Below are 24,797 nucleotides of genomic sequence, written 5' to 3' on the forward strand. Positions count from 1 at the left end.
TTCCTAAATTATTTTCTTATTCCTCAACCTCTGTGTCTGTGAGTGTATTCTTTTAATCGTGCACCTAAGAAATGGTGTGAAATCTTCTGAGTGTTTTGTGTTGCCTCTGAGAAGCTGTAATGTTTAAGAAAGAAGAAAACAGAAACCACAGTTGTATATTATTGAAATCACTTTTAAGAGAAGGCACATGAGGCATCTACTTCTGAAAAGATTTCAGTTTCATAACTTAAAGTGCAAGACCAGTTGGTATCCATAGTCACAAGACTACAAATGTTCAACTGCTGAAGAAAGAATGAAGATAGCTCCCTTGGTGGCCTCTTGCCTTAGGGGAAGAGTCCTGTTGCAATTCCCAGAGGAATACTGCTGTAAGAAATTGCAAAATAGCATTTTGGCAGACAATAGTGAGGTGTTTATTAATACAGAAGCTGAACTGTATTAAGAAACTTGGCAGTTTTCAGAGCATATGCTGGTTTTAGTTTAAAACCCATATTATAAATTAACAAACTGGAGACTGTATCGAAAACCACTGAGAGGGAGATACACTGAGGCATTACTCGTTTTAACTGTATCATTAGATCACAATCTTACTATGATGTTGTGTCACAATGGAAGAAAAGGTGTGGTAGAACTCTGCCAATCTGGTCATAGAGAAAAGAAGGATGCAATCCTGATATCTGTGCTTATGTATACTGTGATGTACAGTTAACTGCCTGCAGATCATAGAAATCATGGTTTGTAAACTGAATATAGTAAAGCTTCGCTCTGCTGTTTTTCGTAGTAAAAAAGTTGAGAGGGCTTATTAGGCGTTCTGATAGCTTAGTTAAGGGTAATACATTTGGTTCATGACTGATATTAGTCTCTACATTAAGAAAGATAATGGCATGTGGTCCTCTCTTCCCTGCTGAGACACGGATGAAAGCAAGTATTCCAGCAAAGATCCCTTTCCTGTGGTTTCAGAGCCTTGGAGCAGACCTCAGCTATTTTCTGCTTTTTTAAGCTGAATGAGATATTGATGATAGTAATGTCATCTCCTGGCTGTTTTTCTGGTCTGAGAATTAGCCAGTATAGGTGTCTTTGTTATGAAGTGAAGAGGAAGTCTGACCTTTAAAGACAAAGGTAAATCTGTGCTGCTTTTCTAATGTCCTCTTGCCATATCTCTGACTTCACAGGTGCTCCACAAGTCTAGGAGTGGTTCTATATGGCTAATCCTTTCAAATCCAGCCTGTTTAGGATAGCTTTGAGGCTTCTGCTCTTAGTTTCTCCAGTGTTTTCTTGTTCTGTGTGAGCTATTCGCCTAGAACCCTGGAAGTTTGCACCCTGATGAGCCTTGCGCTAAACTGTCTCACAATAGGTCATACAGTTTTTCAGCCTTGTCTATCCTAATTGAAAACATCCTCAATCACAGCAAGAAAGATCACACAATGGATTGCTTATCCAAGTCAACCATGGTCCTCAACCTGTTGTTACACAAGCTTTCAGCTGGAGCATTCAGGCTGTCTTTTAGATCTTGAAGATTAGTCCTTTGTCCATCAGGATGCTTTAGTTTCAATTTCAGTCCACTGTCTGACTGGTGCAGAGTTGTTTGATTCTCACTGTTCTTGCAGGCCTGTTGTTCTGCAAGGAATAAAAGGTTCATTTGGTAAAATACAGTTTGAGGCTTTCCCTTTCCAAGAAAACAGTCTTCCAGATATCCAGCATTCCCTTAGAGGGCTGAGAATATCCATGAGCAGCTAGAAATTTTTTGGACAAAGCTCCTCCATAAGAAACCTCAAGACTTTACTCAGCAATCACTCTGGTAAAAACATTGTTTTCCTCACTCACTTGCGAGAGGTCTTTGTCCATTGACATAAGTTTTCTCAGTGGCTTGCCTCTGCATGGCCCTTTGGCCTTCAGCTGAAGCTCTCTGTGCAGAAGTTTTGGTGTGGAATTTGGAGGGTTTTTTAATCAAACTGTGCTGCAGCGTTTTCTATAGTGACTAGAACTCATTTGTTGCATATCTGGAGACTATTATCTTCATCAATTAACATCTGTGTAAATGGTGTATAAAGTGCAGCTACTGGTGGTACTGACACGTTTGTGTACATACTTACCAAGAACAATGCAATCATAAAAATCTACAAATAATATTGCATTTGGAAAAGACGTTCTGCCGTTGCAGTTTTTCTAAGGCTCTGAGATCTACGTCCAGGTGGTTTGGACCTAGAGTTGTTCAAAACCCATTTGCTTTGGAGCTGACTATAGTAAACAGGCAATCATTTAAAAATGAAGAAAAGAAAATTACTTAAGCAATAAGCGAAATTCAAGATACACATGTGTATACATTTTTATTTCTCTGCTGTCTGCTCTGGGATTTGGAGAATGTATAATGCTTTTGGCATGGAGCATAGAGGGAATCAGGGAGCATAAATACTGAATGAATGGTATTGTGAAACAGAAGTTTCCAGGTTTGAATGCTTAAAACTGACCCTTTTGACTGACCGGAGCTGCATGCAGTGTTCTCAATATCTGTGCACACGATGGATTTATGCAGTGGTATAGTTGATATTTTCACTTTTATTGCCTGTTCCTTCCTTCGTACTGAGCACTGACCTAACGCTTCTCTAGAATAAACAGAAATCTTGTTTTTTGAGTCAAAGCAGTCAGCTCAGTTATCATTTTGCATGTGAAGTTAAGATAAGAGGCTGCGATACCACTAGGAAAAATATGTTTGTTTGTGTTGAGTGTCTTGGTTTGAAGGACAGGTGTCTGCTGAGGAAGGCAGGAGCCTCCCTTGAAATGGAAAGTGTAACCCCCTTCCCTCCAAATGATTATAATTTTGAAATTAAGGGGCCTTCAGGCAAAGATATGGTGAATAGGGATAACAGTTCTTTACTTATATATATATATATATATATATAACACAAGGCAGGGAAAAAACAAACAACCCACTGGTTTACACTGACAGAGTCAGGAATACAACCTGACACCCTGTTAGGGTGGCAGTAGCAGTCCGATAAGATGGTGGCTGCAGTCCTCCTGAAGCGATGGGTGTAGTTCTGTGGAAGCAGCGGTCAGGTAAAAGGGTCTGGTCTTCCTCGGAAGGTCCAGTGGTAGGTAGGTAGCTCTTGTCCTCTGGAACTCCGGTGGGGGGAAAAGCTCCTCCGGGAATCCAGTGGAAGAAGGCTGCTAGGGTGTTCAAAATCTCAGTTTTTATTTGGCATGGACTGCTTGGCTCCTTCCCCCCGGGCGGAGCATCTCACAGTGGGATGGGGAGTCGTGAGGCAGTTCCTTGATGGGCCATTAACAGGAGATAGTCCAGTTGCGGGTTATCGATGGGTCATGCGATAAGGCATTGTTGTGCCCAGTAACAGAAGATGGTCCAGAGGGGGGAGGCGGGAAGCACCGCCCCACCTGGTCTCAACAGGTCCTGAAGATGGTAATAGAATACTTTTTTGGGCACATCTTACACTGTAACCTAGGACATTGAGTCAGGTGGGGATACTTTGGGATTTCTTCAGTCAGCCCTGTTCTTAGGTACTCTGGGTAGCTCAGCAAAGTTGGTCACCACGTTAATCCCCTGGAATGTCTTGGGCAGCGTGGGTCCCTACAGGGCTCTCCCTTCTTCCGTTGTGAAAATTACCATGTTTTTCTTCTCTTTTCTCCTAAATAATTTGTCCAATCTCAAATTGCTTATCTATTTAACTTCCTCTCTTATCCCTTACAGGTAGCATAGTTTCTTTAAATGCCTTTGACGAAACACCTTGTAGAATTTGTGTAGAGAAATCCAGTAGACTATGCAACTAAATCTGCTTTGTCCTTATGCTTGTTGATCCCTTAGGAGAACACTAGGTTTGAGCCATAGTATTTCTTATTTTATAAATAAATTTGTTCACATTTCTGTTGCAGAATAGAATGTGATCCAAAAGTAGTACTAGACTCCTGATATCAAGTGAAAGAAGGGATTTGCTGCTCCTCTCATTTCTAATCTCAGTCCAGAAATTAGCAAAATTCTTGTTTAACAGAAAGTATCGATATAAACACTTTGTTTCTAGTCTGCTTGAGTAGTTATAGTCTGTTTCTAGTAGTTCATCAGAAATCCATTCCATGGAATTACTGTATTTTACAAATGCGACTTGTAATCTGAAAAATAGCCTCCACAGCCTTTAAAATAGGATCGAGAGGGTCTCAGCCAAGTCGAGCAAACAAAAAATTAGGAAAATTGCCTCATAGTTTCTTCAGAGCACCAGACAGCTTTTTACTTTAATGGAGTGTATAGTCTCTTGATTCATAAGAATGAGTAACTGTGAATTGTACTGGTTCTGTATGGAAAACGGAAAGGAAGAGCCTTGACCTTCTTATTCAGTCTTATTCAACATATTCATCAATGACCTGGATGAAGGGATGGAGTGCACTGTCAGCAAGTTTGCTGGTGACACAAAACTGGGAGGAGTGGTTGATAGACCAGAAGGCTGTGCTGCCATTCAGTGAGACCTGGACAGGCTGGAGAGCTGGGCGGGGAGGAACCTAATGAGGTTTGATAAGTGGAAATGTAGGATCCTGCACCTGGAGAGGAATAACCCCGTGCACTAGTACAGGCTGGGGGTTGACTTGCTGGAGAGCAGCTCTGCGGAGAAGGAGCTGGGAGTTGTGGTAGACAGCAAGTTGGCCGTGAGCCAGCAATGTGCCATTTTGGCCAAGAAGCCAATGGTATCCTGGGGTGCATCAAGACGAGTGTGGCCAGCAGGTCGAGGGGGGTTCTCCTCCCACTCTACTCTGCCCTGGTGAGGCCACACTTGGAGTATTGTGGCCAGTTCTGGGCTCCCCAGTTCAACAGGGACAGGGAACTACTGGACAGAGTCCAGCAGAGGGCTACTAAGATGATGAGGGAGCTGGAACATCTCAGTTATGAGAAAGGCTGAGAGACCTGTGTCCGTTTAGCCTGGAGAAGACTGAGAGGAGACCTTATCAACACTTACAAATATCTAAAGTGTGGGTCTCAAGAGGATGTGGCCAAGACTCTTTTTGGTGACAGGACAAGAGGCCAGGGCATGAGCTGGAACACAGGAAGTTCCAGCTGAACTTGAGGAAAAACTTCTTTACTCAGAGGGTGACAGAGCACTGGAACAGGCTGCCCAGGGAGGTTGTGGAGTCTCTTTCTCCAGAGATATTCAAAACCCACCTGGACACAGTCCTGTGCGACCTCCTCCAGGTGAACCTGTTTTAGCAGGGAGCTTGGACTGGATGGTCTCCAGAGGTCCCTGCCAACCCCTACCATGCTGTGGTTCTGTGACATTACAACGTGTATTTGAGTTCTTTTGTCGCAGAACTAAACAATCTTAAATTCTCAAACCTTTGTTAGCATTTTGAAAACCTGGTCAGGTATAATCAAGTTAATGCAGTTTGTGGTATTAGAGGTCTAAGTAATCTTTGTCGTACATGTAATTGTGATGGTGTCATACAGAGGCAGAACTGTTGGTAGCCTGAGACCTAACTCTTACATGTGACCGTAGTGCGATACTAGCAGAGCAGATCTTTTCCATGAAGTTTAAAATAAACAGTCTAAGGACTTAGAGTCAGATTGGTGATCAGATTTATAACACCAAATGTTAGATAGCTTTCTAGTGGGAATTTGGGGGGAAAGGGACCAGACATTGGTAGATAACTTTGTAAATTGAAGTGATTAGTTGTAAGCACAACTGGATTTCTGAATACCTGCTTGAATAGCGTTGTCTCCACTAACAGCCTGTGCTTGAAGTCAGTTTGGGCCACCCTACATTTTCTGAGTGGAAATGTAACTCTCTGGGCAACTTGCATTGTTGTATTTTGTGGTGGGTTTCGCCCCCCCCCCCCCCCCGCTTTTTTTTTTTGATTATTAAAATAAACCAAGTGTTCTAAACACTTCATGTTTTCTAAAATGTTTGTATCATTTTATTCACTCACTGACAATATAGTTTTGAAGTCATTATAATATATCCTTGCTTTCTATCTGTATAGTCCTTTCTGTCACTTGAATTTAGACCTCCTCATTCTTCTTATATTTACTGAATAGTAGCTGTGATGGTTAAATATGTAAACTGCACCTAAAAGTGAACATGAGGAAGTCATACTTGGACGATATGTTCTTGCATTAAAAAGCTAGAAATTAAGGAAGAGGTGCTATGTATCTCAGCATAGGAATATTGCTGTTGTGTTTTCACAGAGACGATTCAGTAATCCAAATAAAGCTGACATTTCTGTATACTACAGCTGCCTACACGTTTCCTATTCTTCTTGATTGTTATTGCCTGTTAAACTGTTTCCCTGAACACACATCACCATATTCTCTAAAGGAAATTAAAGTTTTGCCCAAATGAATTTTGGAAAACAAAGCAGTCTTTCAAGATACTTTTTCTGAAAAACATATAGCAAACAAGTTAATGAGTATTCTAGCATTTTTTTGAGAACTTGCATCTCAGCATGTCATAGTGTTTTTCCTCCGTAAAAATGACAAATTACTAAATGGACTCAATTCTATTCTTAACATCAAAGAGCAGAGATGATATGAAATAACTGAGAGTTGTTTCCCACACCATGATCAGATATAACTTGCTTCAGATTGATTTGCTGAAATGTGGCTCCTTGTATTTTAGACAAATAATGCCTGACATACAGACCTTTGTATTAAACAATGTATTCAGCACTTTTGTGTTTTGCCTCATAATGTTACATCTTTGACTATAATTCTATGTTATAATTCCGTAATTTGACATTGGTGAGTATTTGGGTATGTATCTGGATGGAGACAGAATATTTCTTTTCTTTAACCCGAACGATGGCTTATCAGAAGGTTCAATTTCAATTGAAATTAGGCCTGTGTGATTTAGAGTTATGATTAAAACAAGGCGCACCCCTGCATTTATTTTTGCTACTAGTTACAGTAGGTACTTATCTGTGGCATATAACTTTAACATCTGAATTCTATCCCTGGGTCCTGCTGTCCTACTGTGTGATTTAATAACTTCACTTCTCTGCCTCACTTTCTCTGTTTTTAAAATAAAAAACAATGATACTCACCTCTTTTGTTTCAGCATCTAATGCTTTTCTGCTCTAAACCTCAGTAGGAGAGTTACAAGGTCATGACAGCAGAAGTACATTCCTACTGAATGTTTCCAAAGATCAAAAGCTTTTTTTTTTTTGAATAATGTTAAAATATTGTGGTGTGTATACACTTGAGCAAAGAATAATTGTTGTATGAAGGGACTCTGATGTTACAGACTAAAGTGCCTTAGTATCATGGGGAAACATTACCCCATTACTTCTGTTTTAATGAAATATTCTAGTATTGGTCTAAGCAATTAAACTAATTGATCTTAGAGTTATTTTAAGCACTTGGTGAACGTAAAACTCTATGAAAGTACAGTAGACTTGGAGTTTTTTCTCTGAGATAAAATAAAAATTCATTAACTTATTGTAGCTGGTATAACATTTTTCACAATCACATAAACTTCAATGTAGCTTGAGATATCTGTTTCCATGTTCTGACTCGGCAATTCAAGATGAAATGCAGGACTCTGTCTCTTAGATAAGCTGATTATTTTGCAAGACAATCGTAGTGGCTTGTCATTGATATTCCAAAGTGGACAAAAATGTTGTACGTTTAATTTTTATGCTGTGTAACTGCTATCTCTAATTCCTACTTCAGCTTTTGTTCTTCAGCTTGGGATGTGACTGAAAATGGCTGTGGTGCCATAGGATAGCTAATTGGTAAAGCCTGTTTGGAATGTGGGTAAGCAAGCCATTTTGGCAGTAAGCAGATAGTAAAGAGCACTCTTTTTCCCTTAGTTGACTCCCAGGCTAAAATTAAACAGAGTTAGATATTTCCACATTTAGTGATTTACAATGCATCTGTTCTGAGTCAACTAGCAGAAAGAACTAATTACCTATATACTTTTATAAAAAGGAACTCTTCATTTGGGTGTAATATGCAGATCTTCATTTTTATAGTATGCCTTGGTGGAAATGCCCTTCAAAACAGTAAGATAATAAGTAAAAAGATTGTTTCTTCTTTCTGCTATCCTTTAAAGTAATTGGATACTAAATTAATGATGCTAACTCAACCTGTATCAGCACCTGCTTATCATTCATGTGTCCTAAGACATCTAGGAGTCAGGAGCTCAATGCTCCAATAATTCATGGTGCAGTTTATGTAGCAGGATGGTGTAATGTTTTCTTTAGTTACTAAGTAACTAAAAATAAACAAAACTTGTCGGAATTAGTTTTTATTGTAGATCTTTCCCTTTGTTCGTATATATATATGATCCCTCCCCAATAGAAAGAGTACATTAACTATGACTTAAACTTCAGTTTCTTGTAGAGGTTTTTAGGTTATTTTATAGGTAAATATCTAAAATGTGTTACTGAAAGTTTTTACTGGAAATAGCAATATAGATGTGTTTGGATACTGCGTACACACAGAGCAGAATTTAGAAAGGCTGATCCTTTATTGTTGCAGAGATAAAATAAATTTTTTCTGCACATGAATAGCAAGGGTGCTTCTCAATGTCTAGTGCATCATAATATGATACTGTTGTTGTGTGGAATGTTGAGTTTCCATAAGTAAATTTATGACTGAAGTATTATTGTCTATTCTTCTACTAAAATATTTTTTACCAAGATGTTGGGAGTGACTCAGTAATGAACTTTACTCTTTCACAAGTTACTTACATCTCCAAAAAGACAGCCATTTTCACCCAGTATTGTCACCTCCCTTCTTCTTCCCAAAATGCTCATTCCCCTCTGCATTCCTTTTCCACCATCTTGCTGCCTTCATCCTTTTCTTCTGTCTTTGTGATATTTGAAGTCCTTTCTTTCATCACCACTGAGCATCCCTCAGCACCACCTCTCTGATGTTCGTCTCTGTCCCATTTCACCTATCCTGCTCTTACCACTGGCCTCTTTTTTTTCTGCAGCTGCATCCCCCAGCTGTCCTCATCCTCCTTGCCAGAATGTACCGTATTCCCTTTTCATCCCACTTATTATGTGCTTTAATTTATCTTTTGAAGGAGAGGTTAGGGCTAGAGCCCCAGGCTGGCAACCCCTCTCCTCCCTGCTCCTCCAGCAGCCTTTGTTCAGCACTCAAGGTGGGAGGAGGTAGTGGCAGAGCCAACCTAAGTGCAGGAGGCCCCAGGTTATCCTCTGCCTGCCCCCCCCCCCGGTCCCTTGCGAAGATGAGTGCTGTTGCTGCAGCTATCATCATCCAAGGGATCTTGTCAAGAAGCTCATCTGCAGGATAAGACCGCCAAGCGCAGCTGTGCTCTGCTGCCTCCTGTTTGTCCTCCTCCACCGCCACCCACCGCAGCCTCCCCTTGGTTCATTCCTTCAGGAGAGAGCCAAAAGTTGGGAAGGAAAGAAATTATGTGCCCAAACTGTGCCTGGCGAATGACACCACGACTTTGAGGAAATTCTGAAATGTTCAAAGATTACCTGGAGTTGGTTGTATTCTTATTTTTCAAATAATTTCCTAGATAGTTGTAATAGATAACTCTGGCAAGAACTGGGATCTGGAAAGGAAACCTAGTATGGTATGGGACTAAGGTCTGTTTTTTCTGAAATGTAAATTTAATTAAAAGGAAAAAAGGGGAGGGGAGAAAAGAAAGTTCACCACAATCTTAATGAAATCCAGAAAACTTGAGCATTGCATTTCGACAGAGACAAAATAGCAATTAATTTTTTTTTTCTTAGATACGTAAGGAGTCTGCTGCCAACAGCTTGGTCCTCACATCAGTGAGATCTTCCTTGAAAACTGGGGGGGGATTCTTATTTCTTGGCATGAAAACACAAGTTTAAGAGTTGGGGTTTGGGGGGGGGGGGGACTTTTCTTTGACTACATAGCTGTTTATTTTGAAGAAAGCTTTTACGCAGAAAACAACTTCACGTAGGCAATTAAACTGCTTTTTTAATAAAGTGGCTGAGTAGCAAACGTGGCAGTAAATTTCAGTAATTCAGTGTGATGGAGGTGACTTGATAGGAGCCAAAGTTACCTAACGGTCAAATTGAAAGGCCAATGATATAATTGCTTATCTGACTAGTACTGTTTTTTCGTTGTGGTTTTTTTTTTTTTTTTTTGTTTGTTTTTTTTTTTTTCCCTCCCAGACACAAGCTATCAATGACAAAAGACAACTGGAAAAATAAACTATTTTGCTCTTTGTTCTACCTCACTGTAGAGTTTTATGGCATTGTGCTAGTGTGACTTAATTGAAGTGAAAAGATAGCTTCAGTTCAAAGCATGACTTAATTGTATTGAATGTAGTTTTATCTAATTTTTTGCAGTAAACAAGAAACTAAATTAAGTAACTAGCATCATGTGCTACAGCAACACTATTTTTTTTTTCCTTTTCAGGAGTCTGTTATAAATGTTGGATTTTTTGTTGACTTTGCCTGTCAGCTGACTTTATTCCTCACTCTTTGGGAGGTCTCTGTCTCCCACTTGTCATATCACATATACATTAAACCTTTCATTAAGTACTGCTGACAACAGGCGGCATCTCTTAAAGATGCAGGATTCTCTTATTTTGGCATCCAAGTATCTTATAAAAGCTAATGATTGTAGCGTATACTTTATCAGTCCTCTGTTACCTTCTGCTTCTTTTTTCTAGTCTCCTCCAGATCTTGCCGCAAGGCATGTTCATTGCTCTTCTTATTTGCACATTACCCCTTTACTTCATGCTTAACATTGGCTTGGCCTTAGGTTGCAGATTTATTTCTAAGGTTTATTACTGACATTTAAAACCATCAGATCACATAGACTAGTCTTTGTATAGGAGTTTCTCACAGTGTGTGTTCCAACTCCAAGCCTGTGCTAGGCGGATGATTTATCTTTGTGTATTTCTTGACTGCCGTTTTCCCATTGTACTCATCAGGCTTTGCTTGCGTCGCCCCAGGTTGGTGGGTCTTCTGCCATTTGGAATTCAGCTGGGTTTAAAATTCTGTTATATACAATAAAAACTCATAACTTTTTTTTCCCCTCTGTTCACAGTTTTTGATGTATTATGTGTTTTGAGGCGTATGTTTTTGTTGTTTTTTGGAAAGTACATTTAATTGTGTGACAAGCTTTCTGAATTTATTTGAATTTATTATTAAATTTGGATTGGTGCATAATTATATTGTATACTACAGAGTAAATAGAATATATATTGCTTTACGAACTATGATTCTTTGAATTGTAGAACTACTGTAATTCTCTAGAACTTGGTGCTGGGATCTTCCAGTAACCAGGATTTCTGTTCTGAATTTATTTCATTATTTATTTCATTATTTCATTTATTTCTTTGTTGTAACTGCCTATTACTGCTTGCTACACTTTTTCATATAATTGATACCTTTGTATTACATTAATCCATTTGCTTCTGAATTTTACTGCTCTGTAATTAAGTTCTGCTGCAATAGGTACTTTGTACTATTAAAACAAAAGCCTCGCTAATACATCATCAGATCTTTTAATGCAGGTTTGACAGAAATAGTGCTTCATAAATTAGGTTTTAGTGTGCTTGGCTTGAAGTACAGGCTAAGATTTCTGGATACTGAGAATACTTTTTCTCCTATTTTGAACCTTAATGTTTCCCATGTAAGTTTTTCTTCACAATCATAAGAAAACTAGAAGTTACTTTTAAGAGATGAGGATGTAATAGCCCTGTCTTGTAGTTCTAGAACTTCAAAAATGAGATTTAAAGAAAAGAAGATACATTGTAAAACGGGATAAAATCCTAAGACCTCATGGTACTGGGACGGCCAACATTAGCATAGTTCAATAATTTGCCTTATTTTACTGAACTCATCCCTAACTAGTCCACTGAAGAATATTCGTGTCCACATTTACATGAAAAATGTTTGTCCTTAGCAGCTTTGGACAGAACACTAACCTAAACTAGACCTGTCTTTATTAAAAGAACCCAGTGTCCTAGACAAAGTTTTTTGTTTATGAGGTGGGGGGAGTCATACATTATATTCTTCTCTTTCTGTCAGGGGTGTCATTGACTCATTTCTTGCATGATGTTATTGTTGGCTGAGAATCTGAGGAAAGGTGTTGTGTGTATTCAGTTACACACACTACTTTGTGAAAACAAGCATTTTTCTTGGCAAAAAATTGTAATAAGAAAAATCAAAATGCAGTTCTCTGTATCTTTTTATATGTGTCCGTAACACTGGCAGTGCTGGCAAGTTTCTCACTTTCAAGAAGTTATGGAAGTTTATGTTTTAGTTATTACTTGTGATTGGAATTTAAAATAAATACGTATGTAAGTCCAATCGAAACAGAAGTCTGCATCAGAGATGATTTGTGTGCGAGAAAAATGAATACATATATGGAGTTTACAGGTAGTTTACATTTTCTTTTCTTTTCTACGGGGTATAGGTGCAGTACTCTTGTCCAGTGTGCAAGGATTAGCAATTAACGTTGATCCAGTCCTGTATACTTGGCTTATCTACCAACCTCAGAAACGAGCTAGTAGACATAGTCAGCAGGTACGTATTTTTGAAGGTAAAGGAGTGGGGAGAGGGGAAACTTTCTCTTCCATCTATGCCAGTAGTGCATTCTTGTTCCACATATTTGTTTTCTGTCACCCCATTCTTTGTAGTTTGCTGTGCATACTGTTGATCTTATTTTCAATTATTTAAAACATTAAGTTTTGCATATTATAATTTTTGTTTTGCAGTGTTTTTATTTATAATGTTTAATTAAAACAATAGAGAATGTTTGATGGTGATCACTGCTTAGAATCTGTGTTTTGCAACTAGTTTTAACTACTGAGACCTCGTAAGCCTCCTGAGTCTAAATAGTAAATCATGTTTTAACCCTTTGGAATGGTCTATCAATTAATTGCATAACTTGTTACAAAATCACTACTCTTATTAAAATGCATTTTAATAGGAGATGAACCATATAGTTCATAACTTTACATAAGTGAATCTATAACATTCTGTATATAGTGTCAAAACATATATTTGCATAGAAAGTGCTTGGAAAAGATGCAAGAAGTTAAGGGTGTGGGTCTGTGTGGTACAGTGTTTTCACTGACGTATTTTTGACCTTAATTTTCATGCCCATACTCCTGGCCTGGAAAGAACACAGCTTTTGCCTGATTTTAAACTTATTTTTAGCTGTTGTTTGGCAGACCGGTAGAAAGTTCTAAAGCTTAAATTTGTCATAATTGATCAAACTAGTGGTCTATGTAGCCTGATGTCCTGTCTCAGGTGTAAGTGGTCAATTATTAAGTGGCCAATATAAGAATCTTTCGATGTTTGTCTCATAATTATAGAACACTGTGCACATCAGGGCAGTTTCATACTGGGCCCTTGAAGTGGGAGGGTTAACATGATCTGTAAACATTTCTATTTCTTGTATGTAAATGACCTTGTTAAGTAGTAATTGTCAAACATTAATTTGAGTCCTGTTAAGCTCATTCTGCACCCGCACCAACTGAAAAACAATGTGTGAATTGCTGCTTTATCTTCTTAATAACTTTTTTAATGTGTTGAGATATTCTTTATTACTACATCATGACTGGAGCAGCACAACATTTCCTGGTATATGTCTTTTTTAAAACAGACCATTTATTTCCTTTTGCAATACTGTTATGTATCCTTCCAAAATGTATTTAAGCCTGGTTATTTCAAGCGTTCTTATAAAAGTCTTTCCCTTAACATTAATGTATATAATCAGCTGTTACTCAATGCTTTCTCTTTTGATTGCCAATGTATACTGAGTGACTAGAAAGGTTTAGTGACCACAGTAGGAAACTTATATGTCCATGGTTTTGATCACTAGTGGCAAAATTTTTAACCGATTTTTGGTTAAGTAGTTATATTGTAATTTGTGTCATTACCTTATACAGCCTTCCAAATTTTTTGTGATCTGTTTCTGATTAAAATTACTGTATCACATTTCTGATGGTATTAGTATTTAGAGTTGCTTAGTCATTTGAAATTATTTTACATTTGAATTTATAAACCCTGTTGACATCATAGTAGTTTCACTGTTAACATAACTGTGGTAATAGACTGCACATAATACTAAAAATTACAATGTCTGTAGTAATCGTGAGGAAACTTTATTTGAAAAGAGAACTATACCTGTTAAAATTAAACTATCCTTAACCAAAGAGGTTTTTTCTTTATGTAATATTGTAATTATCCTAGGCTAAGGATTCTAGTCAAAGTTATGGCATTGTGTTTTACTTACTGGAAGAAGTTTAGCTTGTTACCATAGTCTAATTTGTATAACAGAAGACAAATGCTCTGCACAACCTAATGGAACACCTGTAAGAAATTATGCTTTCAAGCAAATGTTATGGTTAAAACGTTATTGATTGATAAAGCTCTTTTCTCCCTGTGTTCTAACCATTAGTCTTATATAATTGCAACAGAGGAAAAGAAAACACTTCAATTTCGAAGTTCCTTGTGTGCTTCAGAGGTCTTAAATGTTAAGATATCTTGAATTTAAATGTCTACTTAATATAATTTTTTGCTTTGTCATTTTGAGTAAGTCAAAATTGTGAGTTTTTTTCTGAAAACACAGGAAATCTTTCAGTATGTTTGGTTCTGTGTATACATTCTATCAAGTAGTAACATTATGAGTTCAATAAGTTAAATCAAATTATTAATTTATTTGGGACCACAGTTATAGCCATGTAAACTTCTGATTGCATACCGGGTAGGGCTGGGATTGTCTGGCTCCTGACAGAGACAGGAATGCCTTTACATACTGGGACTTCTTCAGATTTATTTGCCTTTTAACTATTACTCTGGGATTCTTATGTTTCTAATGCCAGTTTGGTAGTACACATATTTTATATCTTTACTGGAATACTCACTATGTGTAATGTAACTGTGTTGGCGTGGTTTTGTCTGACAGTGTGAAAAGTTAGAAATATCAGACCATACTTAACTTTGTAAGCTGGAATGGGGTAGGACAGAAGTAACCCTAAAAGTAAATTCATTTTTACAGAACACATATATTTTCAGTGATTTTTCCATAAAGCCATACTGTGTCGTTTTTGACATGATGAAGCCACCAAGAAACTTAATTCTCTTCAGCCTTACTGAGATTTCTTTCAACTGGAACATAACAAAGAATGACTGCTGTGTTGGGGTGTGGGGAGCCCTGTGAGGACTACCCCTTTTCATTTATTGTTAGACTATCGCTAAACCTACCTCTGTTCGCGCCTTGCTTAACCAGCAGCTAATAATTCTAGAACTAGTGTGATAGCTGAGGCCATTGTGTTACTTGGTTTGTACAGATGTAACCTCTTTATGTGTTTTCCCCTCATTTACCCAGTATGTCTATTTTGTACAATGAGGTTATGAACTCTTTAACCATATTTATGTAGTATCTAGTACACTACATCACATGTCCTGGTATGTTCTTAGATGGTGTCTGAAAAATGTGATGAATGATAAATGAGGATTGTAAAAGTCTGATTAAAGGTAAACACCAAAAGGAGAGAGAAGCTATTTAAATTGAAAGTTAAGTTTGGCACCATAGTCAGCAAATATAAACACGTGGTTCATATATTTAGGCTACAAGTAAAAAATTTTAAGGCCTGGAGTATTAAGACTACAGTAAAGTTTTCAGCTGCTTCTATTATCATTAGAAGGAAATTTTCTAACTTGTTCTTATATGGAATTTTATGTCTTTAGGAACAATACAGATAACAACTGTTTGCAGAAGGGGATTGGACATAGTGTTTATCTAAAGGAAATGTTAGAATTTGGAAATTCATATAATGTAGGACCCGTCTACATAAGTTACGTTTCTGTACGGTGCGCAAGTTATATACAGCATTCTTCCTCGCATTTATTTTAAACTAACTTGAAAAAAAAAAGAAAAAAAAAAAAAAAAAAACAACATTTGGAAATAGAGCTAGTCTTTAAGTCTTCTGCCTACTTTTTTTAAAGACAATGTGACATTTGGTGCCAGACGCTTTCAGTAAGTGGCACTGTGGCTTATTACCTTTTGTTGCAAAGTGACAGTGCATGCTAGAATGTGGCTGCTGTTTACATATTTGAATACTGATCTGTATGGTTGCTGTTGTGGCTTATATGGACAGTGCTTTAGGGTAAATGGATGTAAATATAACTTGTTTTTCTCAATCCATTATGAATTTCAACATGCATCTGTAAGTTTTCCATTGTCCCCTTCGAAGCACAGAAACAATGAGAACATTGCAGTCTAAAAATCTGTGAGGTGCTCTCTCAGTGCTTGAACAAATTTGCATATTCCTTTTGAATTTCTCTTATGGGTGCTAGAAATACATGATGTAGTTCTTAAGTTTCTTTGCTGAAGTGAAAGTGTTGTGTAAAATAAGCCTCTTCTATAGTATTGTCCATTATTGCTTCTTATCTAATTAGTGATATTGGTCATAGGTCAGTATAATGCCATTCTGGGGGGCGTAATTGGATTTTAATCGTGAATAGTAATGCATCTTATAAAATTTGATTTGGCAGAAATGAAATAACAAGTCTCTATATAAAAAATACAAATGAGCGCAGAGCTTTTGTTGCATGGTTTTGATGTCCCTATTTTAATGTTTGTTGCAAGTTTATAATACGTTAATTTTCCTGGTAATAATAATGGAAACTACTGAAACAGTTTGTAGTAAGAAGTTCTGCTGTTTGTATACTGTATGGTATAATGTGCAGCATGTTTTTAAAAGGTGACATGGCAAAGCCAGTGCTGCTTATGTGTATATTGGTCAGGAATAGAATTAATATCTCTCTTTGAACTGAACTTGAGGCAAACTCTTTAGTTTTCATATGTGTGAAGTCTGCAAAATCCTGTTAGTTATTACAGTAAGTTTATGAGGTCTTGCCCAATAAAGAGCCTCTTCCAGTGCTCAGTCACCCTCACAGTAAAAGCATGTTTCTTTATGGGCAGAGGGAACCTCCTGTGTTTCAGTCTGTGCCCATTGCCTCTGGTCCTATCACTGGGCACCACTGAGAAGAGCCTGGCTCCATCCTCTTTGCACCCTCCCTTTATATTTACAATATAAAAAGGTATTTTTATACAGTGGTGAGGTACCCCGTGAGCCTTCTGTTCTCCAGGCTGAACCATCCCAGCGCTCTCAGCCTTTCCTCATATGGAAGGCGCTCTAGTCCCTTAAGCATCTTCATGGCCCTTTGCTGGACTCTCTCCAGTATGTCCATGTCTCTCTTGTAGTGGGGAGTCCAGAACTGGACCCAGCACTGAGCAGAGGGGAAGGATCACCTCCCTTGATTTGCTGGCAATACTTCGTCTAGTGCAGCCCAGGATACCATTCACCTTCTTTGCAGCAGGGGCACTTTGCTGGCTCTTATTCAACCTGGTGTCCACCAGGACCTTTTCTGCAAAGCTGCTTTCCAACTGGGAAGCCCCCAGAATATACTGGTGCATCAGGTTGTTCCTCCCAAGGTGCAGGACTTTGCACTTCTCGTTGTTGAACTTCATGAGGTTCCTGTCAGCCCATTTCTCCAGCCTGTCACGGTCTCTCTGGATGCCAGCACAACCCTTTTGCCTATCAGCCATTCCTCCCATTAATGAAGGTATTGAACAGGATTGGACCCATTACTGACCCCTTGGGCACATTGCTATTTACTGGAGTCCAACAAGACTTTGTGCCACTGATCACCACCCTCTGGGCCCAGCTATTCAGCCAGTTTTCAGTCTGCTTCATTGTCTACTCATTCAACCCATACTTCATGATCTTCTTCATGAAGGTCTTATGGGAGATGGTGTCAAAGGCCTTATTGAGGTCAAGGTAGACAATATCCACTGCTCTCCCTTCATCTGCCAAGCCAGTCATTTCATCATAAAATGTTACCAAATTGGTCAAGAATGACTTCCACTTGGTGAAACTATGCCAATTACTCTGAGTCATCTTCTTCTCTTTCATATGCCTGGAAGTGGCTTCCAGGATTAGTTGTTCCATCACCTTCCCAAGGATTGAGGTGAGCCTGACTGGCGTAGAATTCCCTGGGTCTTCCTTCTTGCCCTTCTTAAAGACAGAAGTGACGTTTTCTTTCTTCCGGTCTTCAGCCATCTCTCCTAATTGCCGTGATTGTTCAAAGAACATCGAAAGTGACCTTGTGATGACATGTGCCAGTTCTCTTGGCACTTGTGGGTGCAGCCCGTGAGGGCCCATGGACTTACATATGTCTAGTTTGCTTAAGTATTCCCTGACCTGATCCTCTTCAACTGGGGGTACGTCTTCCTTACTCCATCCTTTCCCCCTGGTCTCTGGGAGCTGGAATTCAAGGCTGATCTTGGTAGTAAAGACTGACATGAAGAAGATGTTCGGTACCTCAGCCTTTTCCAATAGGAAAAGAAGCTCATGAGTTTCCTGACTTGATATCAGGGTGTATTCCCATAGACAATTAAATATTTCAGCTGTCTCTTTTTCCCTCCTGCTCCTTTCCTTTTCTATACTCAAGTGAACACAAGAAGCTAATTATCATTGCATAATACTTACGGAATTTATACACATTTTTCAAAAATGTTTTATGTTAATTTCCTATGTACCAGCTCTGAATAATGTAAAACAGAAGAAAATACTGTTGTTTAGTGTCAGAAAAGGAAAAAAGCCAGCCCTGCGAATTGGTAACAGGGACAGGAAGAGGTCAGGAAAGGATATTTATTATCATGAGAGTATTTTCACCTCATCGTCAGCTGATGAACTTTCCAGATAATCAGTGTGGCAAGTATTACATGCTGCTTTGTCTAGAAAAAGACACAATTGGTAGATCACCTTTCCTGTTTGGAGCACTGTACTGTGTGTACAGTGTCCAGTAATCAACACCAGAAACATTTGCCTGCTAATGAGTTAAAAACCAAAAAACCCAGAACACCCAAGACACAATATATATAAAATTGGCAGCAATTCTTGGAATTGATTTTGTTAGGTTATATTAGTTTATTGTCAATAATACTGAACTGAAGTAACTTGAGTCTTGGTGCAGAACAAGGAATAAACTGTATAAATCAAAGTACTGTAACAAAGTTCAAAACTTATTTTCAAAATCCTCAGTTTTTGACTTGTAAGCTTGAGACATCTTAGAGATGTTTTAATTCAGCACCTTCTGAACATCTTGCCTATTAAGATACTTAACGAAATTACTAGTTTAAAAGAAAAACCACAACAACCAGGACTTGCTATATTCATAGAATGGTTTGGGTTGGAAGGGACCTTAAAGATCACCTAGTTCCAGTGCCTCCGCCATGAGCAGGGACACCTTCCACTAGACCAGGCTGCTCAAAGCCCCATCCAACCTGGCTTAATGTATATGTTAAAAAAGAGCTAATTTTTCATGCCATCGTGTTATTAACCTATTATGTCATAGTTCTAATGGTTAGCAGATTGATTCTCAACTTTTCAATAGTTAATATGGCAAGAATAAATAAAAAAATATGCTTTTGGATTTTGCTCTCCTTTAGTTCAAAACCTGAAGAACAGGTGAAAAGCATTCTGGAGAAAGTTATTCAATGGTAAATTTTTTTGTACTGACATTTCATGTGTTATACGTATGAAATGGAAATACTAAGAAAGGTTTAAAGATATCAATATTTACAAAGTATATTATGTTGTACACATGGGTACATTTTTTGAACATAAATGTTTTGCTCTTCAGATCTACATTTTAAGAATTAATGCATTAAGAAGAAACCTGATAAAAATGTAGTGATTCTGCTTTATGTACAGTGTATGTGACTGCTCAAAGGGAAATTAGTATAAGCCAGATACGTTGTGCTCCATCCGTATGTTCCACATCAAAATAGCGTATTTTACATTATCTGGGTGTTAAAAATAATCACAATTTTGGTTCCGTTAATTTGTTAGAATTTTATGAAACATGTTTTTGTTACCACCAGTTTTTTAGTAACTGGTAATAATCCATGAAGTTGGAGCAGCAAGTTCAAAAGACATCTTACATACCCTGCTTGATGATTGATGAACCTGTGGTAGATTTTAAGCAGGGTTTAAACTGACACAGAAATTCGAGTTGATTTTTTTTTAAATGTTCTTGTATATGTTAGCCAAAATTTGTGTTCATTTTTTAAAAACCCTTTGGTATGTGTGGACTGCTTTTCTAAAGGGAGCTGTATGTGTAGCAGCAGTAGATTTGTTAGTGTAGTGTGTGCACCAGTTGCTTACTTGCTGCTTTTTAACAGTTCTTTAACTCATCATATCTATAATATATGCTTAAACCCCTGGTGTTTCTTTGGTCTGAAAGCCCTGTTGAAAAGATGCTCTTTAATGCTTTATGAAAGGTTAATTTGAACAGAATTTGGGAAAGATAGCACTATAGAGGGTGACTTCTTGTATGTATGCTGTTTACTGCTTGTTAACATTGCTTCCCTATTAAAAAGCAAAACAAAGCTATGTTTAGCGGCCTTGTTTCTAATAATATAATATTTTATTTTGACTGTCTTTTGAAGATTTTTTTTCAGATGTGGCTTGTGGCAGTGAGGCCTTGTTTCTAGTAATTTTAAAAGATTTTAAAATATTTTTTTACTTTTTTAAAAAAGATTTTTTCAGTTAATTGCTTGTTTTATTTTTGTAAACCAGTGGTATTTTTCATATATTTACTCTTTTATAAAAGCCCATACTTAGCTTTGCACAGATAAATATTTGAAGAGTTTGTTTTCCTTGATAAAAAAGCCTTAGCTATACTTTGATTATGAGACAGTCAGGTATGTGATACTTTTTGCACTGAATATGTAAATGAGTGCATGTAATCCTTTTTTCCTCAAATACACATTACTGTAAAGCCTTCATGGCTTATCAGTACTTCTCTTACATTACTCATTTCTGTAAGATAAAATGACTAATTTTAGTGAAGACTAAACTACCAAAAGTGTGTACCTGCACATATATGTAGATGTGTAATACAAATGTATATGGCTGCATTTTTCTGTCGTTTTCTTTGACTGTTCTGCATGCATGTGTGTGTTACTACCTAATTTGAGGAGTATTTCAGTAACGGAGTAGATCTAAAACCAGCAGTGCAGGGAGAACATCTTTAGTTGTATACAGGAACAACTGAGGAAAAGACGTTGCACCTCTTGCATTCCAGTGCTTTAAAGCATGATGAATCTGGAATACACCTACATGATTCCAGAATCCAGATTTCTCCCTTTTTTCATGAACATCTACACCATGGAAGATTGCGTATCCTAATTCAAAACCAAGAATGTTTCATCATCTGGGTACATAGACTACAATATTGGTCATTAGCAATTCAATTTAATCCATTTTTTTTTCCTTCAACTTTTTTCTCTGCTCATTTTCTCTTTTCTCTACCATTATCTTAAGAATTTTACTGTGTTATAAAATCCTTTCACTGCTTTATGGAAAGTTCATTGTGAGTTAAGGATATTATCAACACTTGATGGTATGCTTTGGGCAAGTCTTCATTCAGAGGTCTCCACCAGAGGTGTCTCTGGAATGTTTGCCTAAGTTGGAATAATTTTATCATGACTTGTCAGTAGACTCATGTGGAACAAGACATTCCTTTAATTCGATCTGTCTTAGGATGAGTTTTGGAATGTTTCAGGTCTTTGTGTCTTTAAGAGCTAAATACTTCTGATAATGAATGACACAATGTAAGAGTAAGTTTCAGTACCCAAACTTAAGATTTTTTCCATGCTGTAGCAAAGTTGGCTGTTGAGGGTAGAGCTGTGTTGCCCTTCTTTAGTTCTAGTTTTTTTCTTCTACCTTAATAAATAGCAGGAAAGGCTTTGATAAAATAAGCATGTTTCTATGGTAGACATAATTATCTCCTTGGTGTGCAAAGATTTGTCAAATTATAATAGGTTTTGACTTCTGATATTACTTGCAGGCCAAAAGCACTGTATTTATCCCTATCAGGATCTGTCACCTCTTACCCCAAGGAACACAAGTTTCTGAAGGATGTAGGAATGAAGTCACTACTTCAGGAACTAAAGCTACTTGTGACTTGAACCTTGTATCTTCTGCTTTTCAAAGGCCCCTTGAAACTGCTGATAGGATGCTTTCATCAGTTGGTGAAAATGTGGAGGTTCTTGGCTGACATCAGTTCATCACATAAGTTTGGAAAAATGACAGCTAATCAGTGATTGGTGTTTTGTCCCAGCAGAGCATTTTTCTGAGCATACTTGAAAATCCTACCTGAAGCAGTCATAGAAAGGAAGGAAGGTGCTTTTGTGAACCCCAGGGGTTAGGCATCTCTAATCTTTTAAATTGAGAATTAATTTAATTTTAATTCTTGAAATTTTATTAAGTAATTTTGTTTTATTTGGGAACTCAGCCTAATGCCTAGTTTTGTTTGAGCTCTTTGAAGCAATTTAGGTGTGTGCTTATGTTATTAATCTTAGAAATCAAAACAGTGAAACATAACTTGGTAGTCAAGCAGCAATTTTGATTTCATTATATTAGAACTTGTTGCAAGGTGGGCAAGGTAGATCCTGCTTGCTTTTGGTGCACATTCTGGCACAGCTTGGACAGTCTTGCAGCATAGGTAAATATTCTCTGAGGCAGATAGTGACTGCATCATAGTCATCTTAGATGTTCTTAGAACACCGTGCCTTGAGTAGAACTGCCATCTGCCTCCATTCCAAAGACTTCATTAATTTTTCTTCCTGCTTGCTGGTTGCAAGGTACTGCATGAGTACACATCAGTCTGTGTGCACACAGCATCCGCCGTACAGGAGAGCTGGGGTAGGTATCATTTCAAAGATGGCAACCCATGTCTGAGCTGAGGCTTCTGAATTCACAAGCTAGTGCTTCATTTTTTTCTTTTACTAATAATACTTAAGTTCCTATCTTGGAATATTCTTTTGCCTTTGTTTTGTTATGGGGGAGGTGACTGTATAGGCATCCCTCAAATGAAAGTTACTCTTCTGCTTATTTGGTCGTGTTTTCTTTCGAACACATTTCTCATGTTCCCAGATCTGCCTGCATCCTCCTCAGCCTCACACTCATGGGAAGTTATAATTCAGTAATAAAATATTTAATTACTGAAAATCCCAAGTAAAATAAAATACTAATTTATTCTACCTGGGGCAAACTTCCACTAGCTGTATTTACAGGATACTTTAGCTTCACTTAATTGGCATATCTCCACATAAATCAGGAAATACCTGGGGCCTGGTATTTTTGGCAGGTTGGTTTATAGCTATTATTGTTCTGTGCATTTCTGTAATTTTAGATCTTTATCATTTTCAAAGTCATGTTGACTGCACAGTATGAAATAAAAAATATAATCTTTATATGTTGATCCATTTACATGCATAAATAGTATAATGTATGTGTGTGTTTTGTGTACACATACTTAGCATGGTGTGTAATGTCTTAGATTATTTCTGTCAATAAAATTTAAATTTCAAAAAGTATAGCTTTCCTATAGATTTTTGACCACCGCTTAAAAAGTTGATTGTAATAATTATACTGGAAAAGTGGTAAATATTCTTATTTTGAGTACCATGAATTAGTATAAATCTAGTATTCAGTGTATAGTAGCCACAAAACTTTACTGCATTGATAAAAACTGTATTCTAGAACAGAATCTGATTTTGACTTTGTGTCAACAAAACACCTTCATATAAATGTTGCCATAGTTCCATAACTTTATTAAATGTTCTTTGTTTATCTTCTTTATAACACTACCTATTAGTAACTGTAAAGCTTACATCCCAGGTAGGTGTGTTAAACTTTGCTACATATTACTTTATAGCTAGCTTTTTGTATTCTTGTCATGAAATACTTATGATAACACTTGCCTGCAGTGTCTCCTTTCCCATCAGATTCATCTTCTCATACAGCTGTGGGGCTCTTGTCATCTGCTATTTCCCAAGCCACAATTTCCTCATCAGTTTGTGGCTAAAACCCAAATCTTGATGATCCTTTTCCATTTAGTTCAACGTTGATCTTTCATCTTCTGCATTCTTTTAACCAGAAATCTTTTGCCAAAAACCTGACAAGATTGTACTTGGCGTCATCAACAGCAACATCAGGCTTGATTTCAGTGAGCAAAGATGAAACAGCTGTTTCATTGTCCAGATCAGCACTCAAGTACTCAATATTTGGTCATAATTTTTTCCAGCTTTGTCTGGCTGTGATAGCCTTGATGTTTTTCACTGTGACTCGTGGTGTAACTTATTATATTTTGCTGATCCATTTCTTCAGTGGTTCAGAAATAGATATTGCTTCTTCAGACAGTATTTCCATCCTATTTTCTTTTGTACTGTCTTGTATTGTCTGTGTTCATTCTTCAGAAACTCTTGCTTCATTTTGGCAAGTCGGTGTTCTTGCAATGTTATGTCCAGAATTGCCAAATCATGGCTCAACAGTTGCCGTTATGGGAAAGCTGCAGCTGGGTTTGCCTTATGAAAGTTTGTATCAGATAAACTGCTAAATTTTGAAAATAAGTGATGTAAAGTGTCTGACGGAAGTTTACAAAACTTCAGACTCTCTCTCTGCATGCGTGCAGGAGGTATTTCTGTGGTGTAACCCTTGTCTTTTCAAAGCTGATGGTTTTGTTGTTGTTGTTATGACTAGAGGACACCAAAGTGGCATGTCACTATGTTCCAGAATGACTTTTTAGTGCTTTTGGAGACAAAGCTGATGACTGTATGTTCAGAGGAAGGAGAAGAGATGAGAGTTCTGTTTGTCATTGGCATTAGTATTTTCCTATTAACTTTGTATACGACTGCATATATAAGATGATTGCTTTCACTGGAATAGGATTAAATAGTAGATTGTCTCTTTTATTTTAATTTAAGTGGAAAATGGTGAAGGCGTTTGGAAGTCATTCTCCTTCAATTAAATGATTTT

The 24,797-nt window shown here is 37.5% G+C and overlaps 1 protein-coding gene across 3 annotated transcripts in view; it reads left to right on the plus strand.

Moving 5' to 3' along the window:
- The window catches only part of VPS13B (vacuolar protein sorting 13 homolog B), a 480,656-nt gene that overhangs the window by 205,197 nt on the left and 250,662 nt on the right, over window positions 1–24,797 (plus strand). For all 3 annotated transcript variants that reach the window (XM_086465731.1, XM_086465733.1, XM_086465732.1), the window contains exon 19: window positions 12,368–12,477. In XM_086465731.1, coding sequence (XP_086321857.1) covers window positions 12,368–12,477 — 110 coding nt within the window. The remainder of the gene's footprint in view (window positions 1–12,367; window positions 12,478–24,797) is intronic.

The sequence above is a fragment of the Leptosomus discolor genome, chromosome 5 (assembly GCF_034619465.1).
Source record: "Leptosomus discolor isolate bLepDis1 chromosome 5, bLepDis1.hap2, whole genome shotgun sequence".
NCBI classification, from domain to species: domain Eukaryota; kingdom Metazoa; phylum Chordata; class Aves; order Leptosomiformes; family Leptosomidae; genus Leptosomus; species Leptosomus discolor.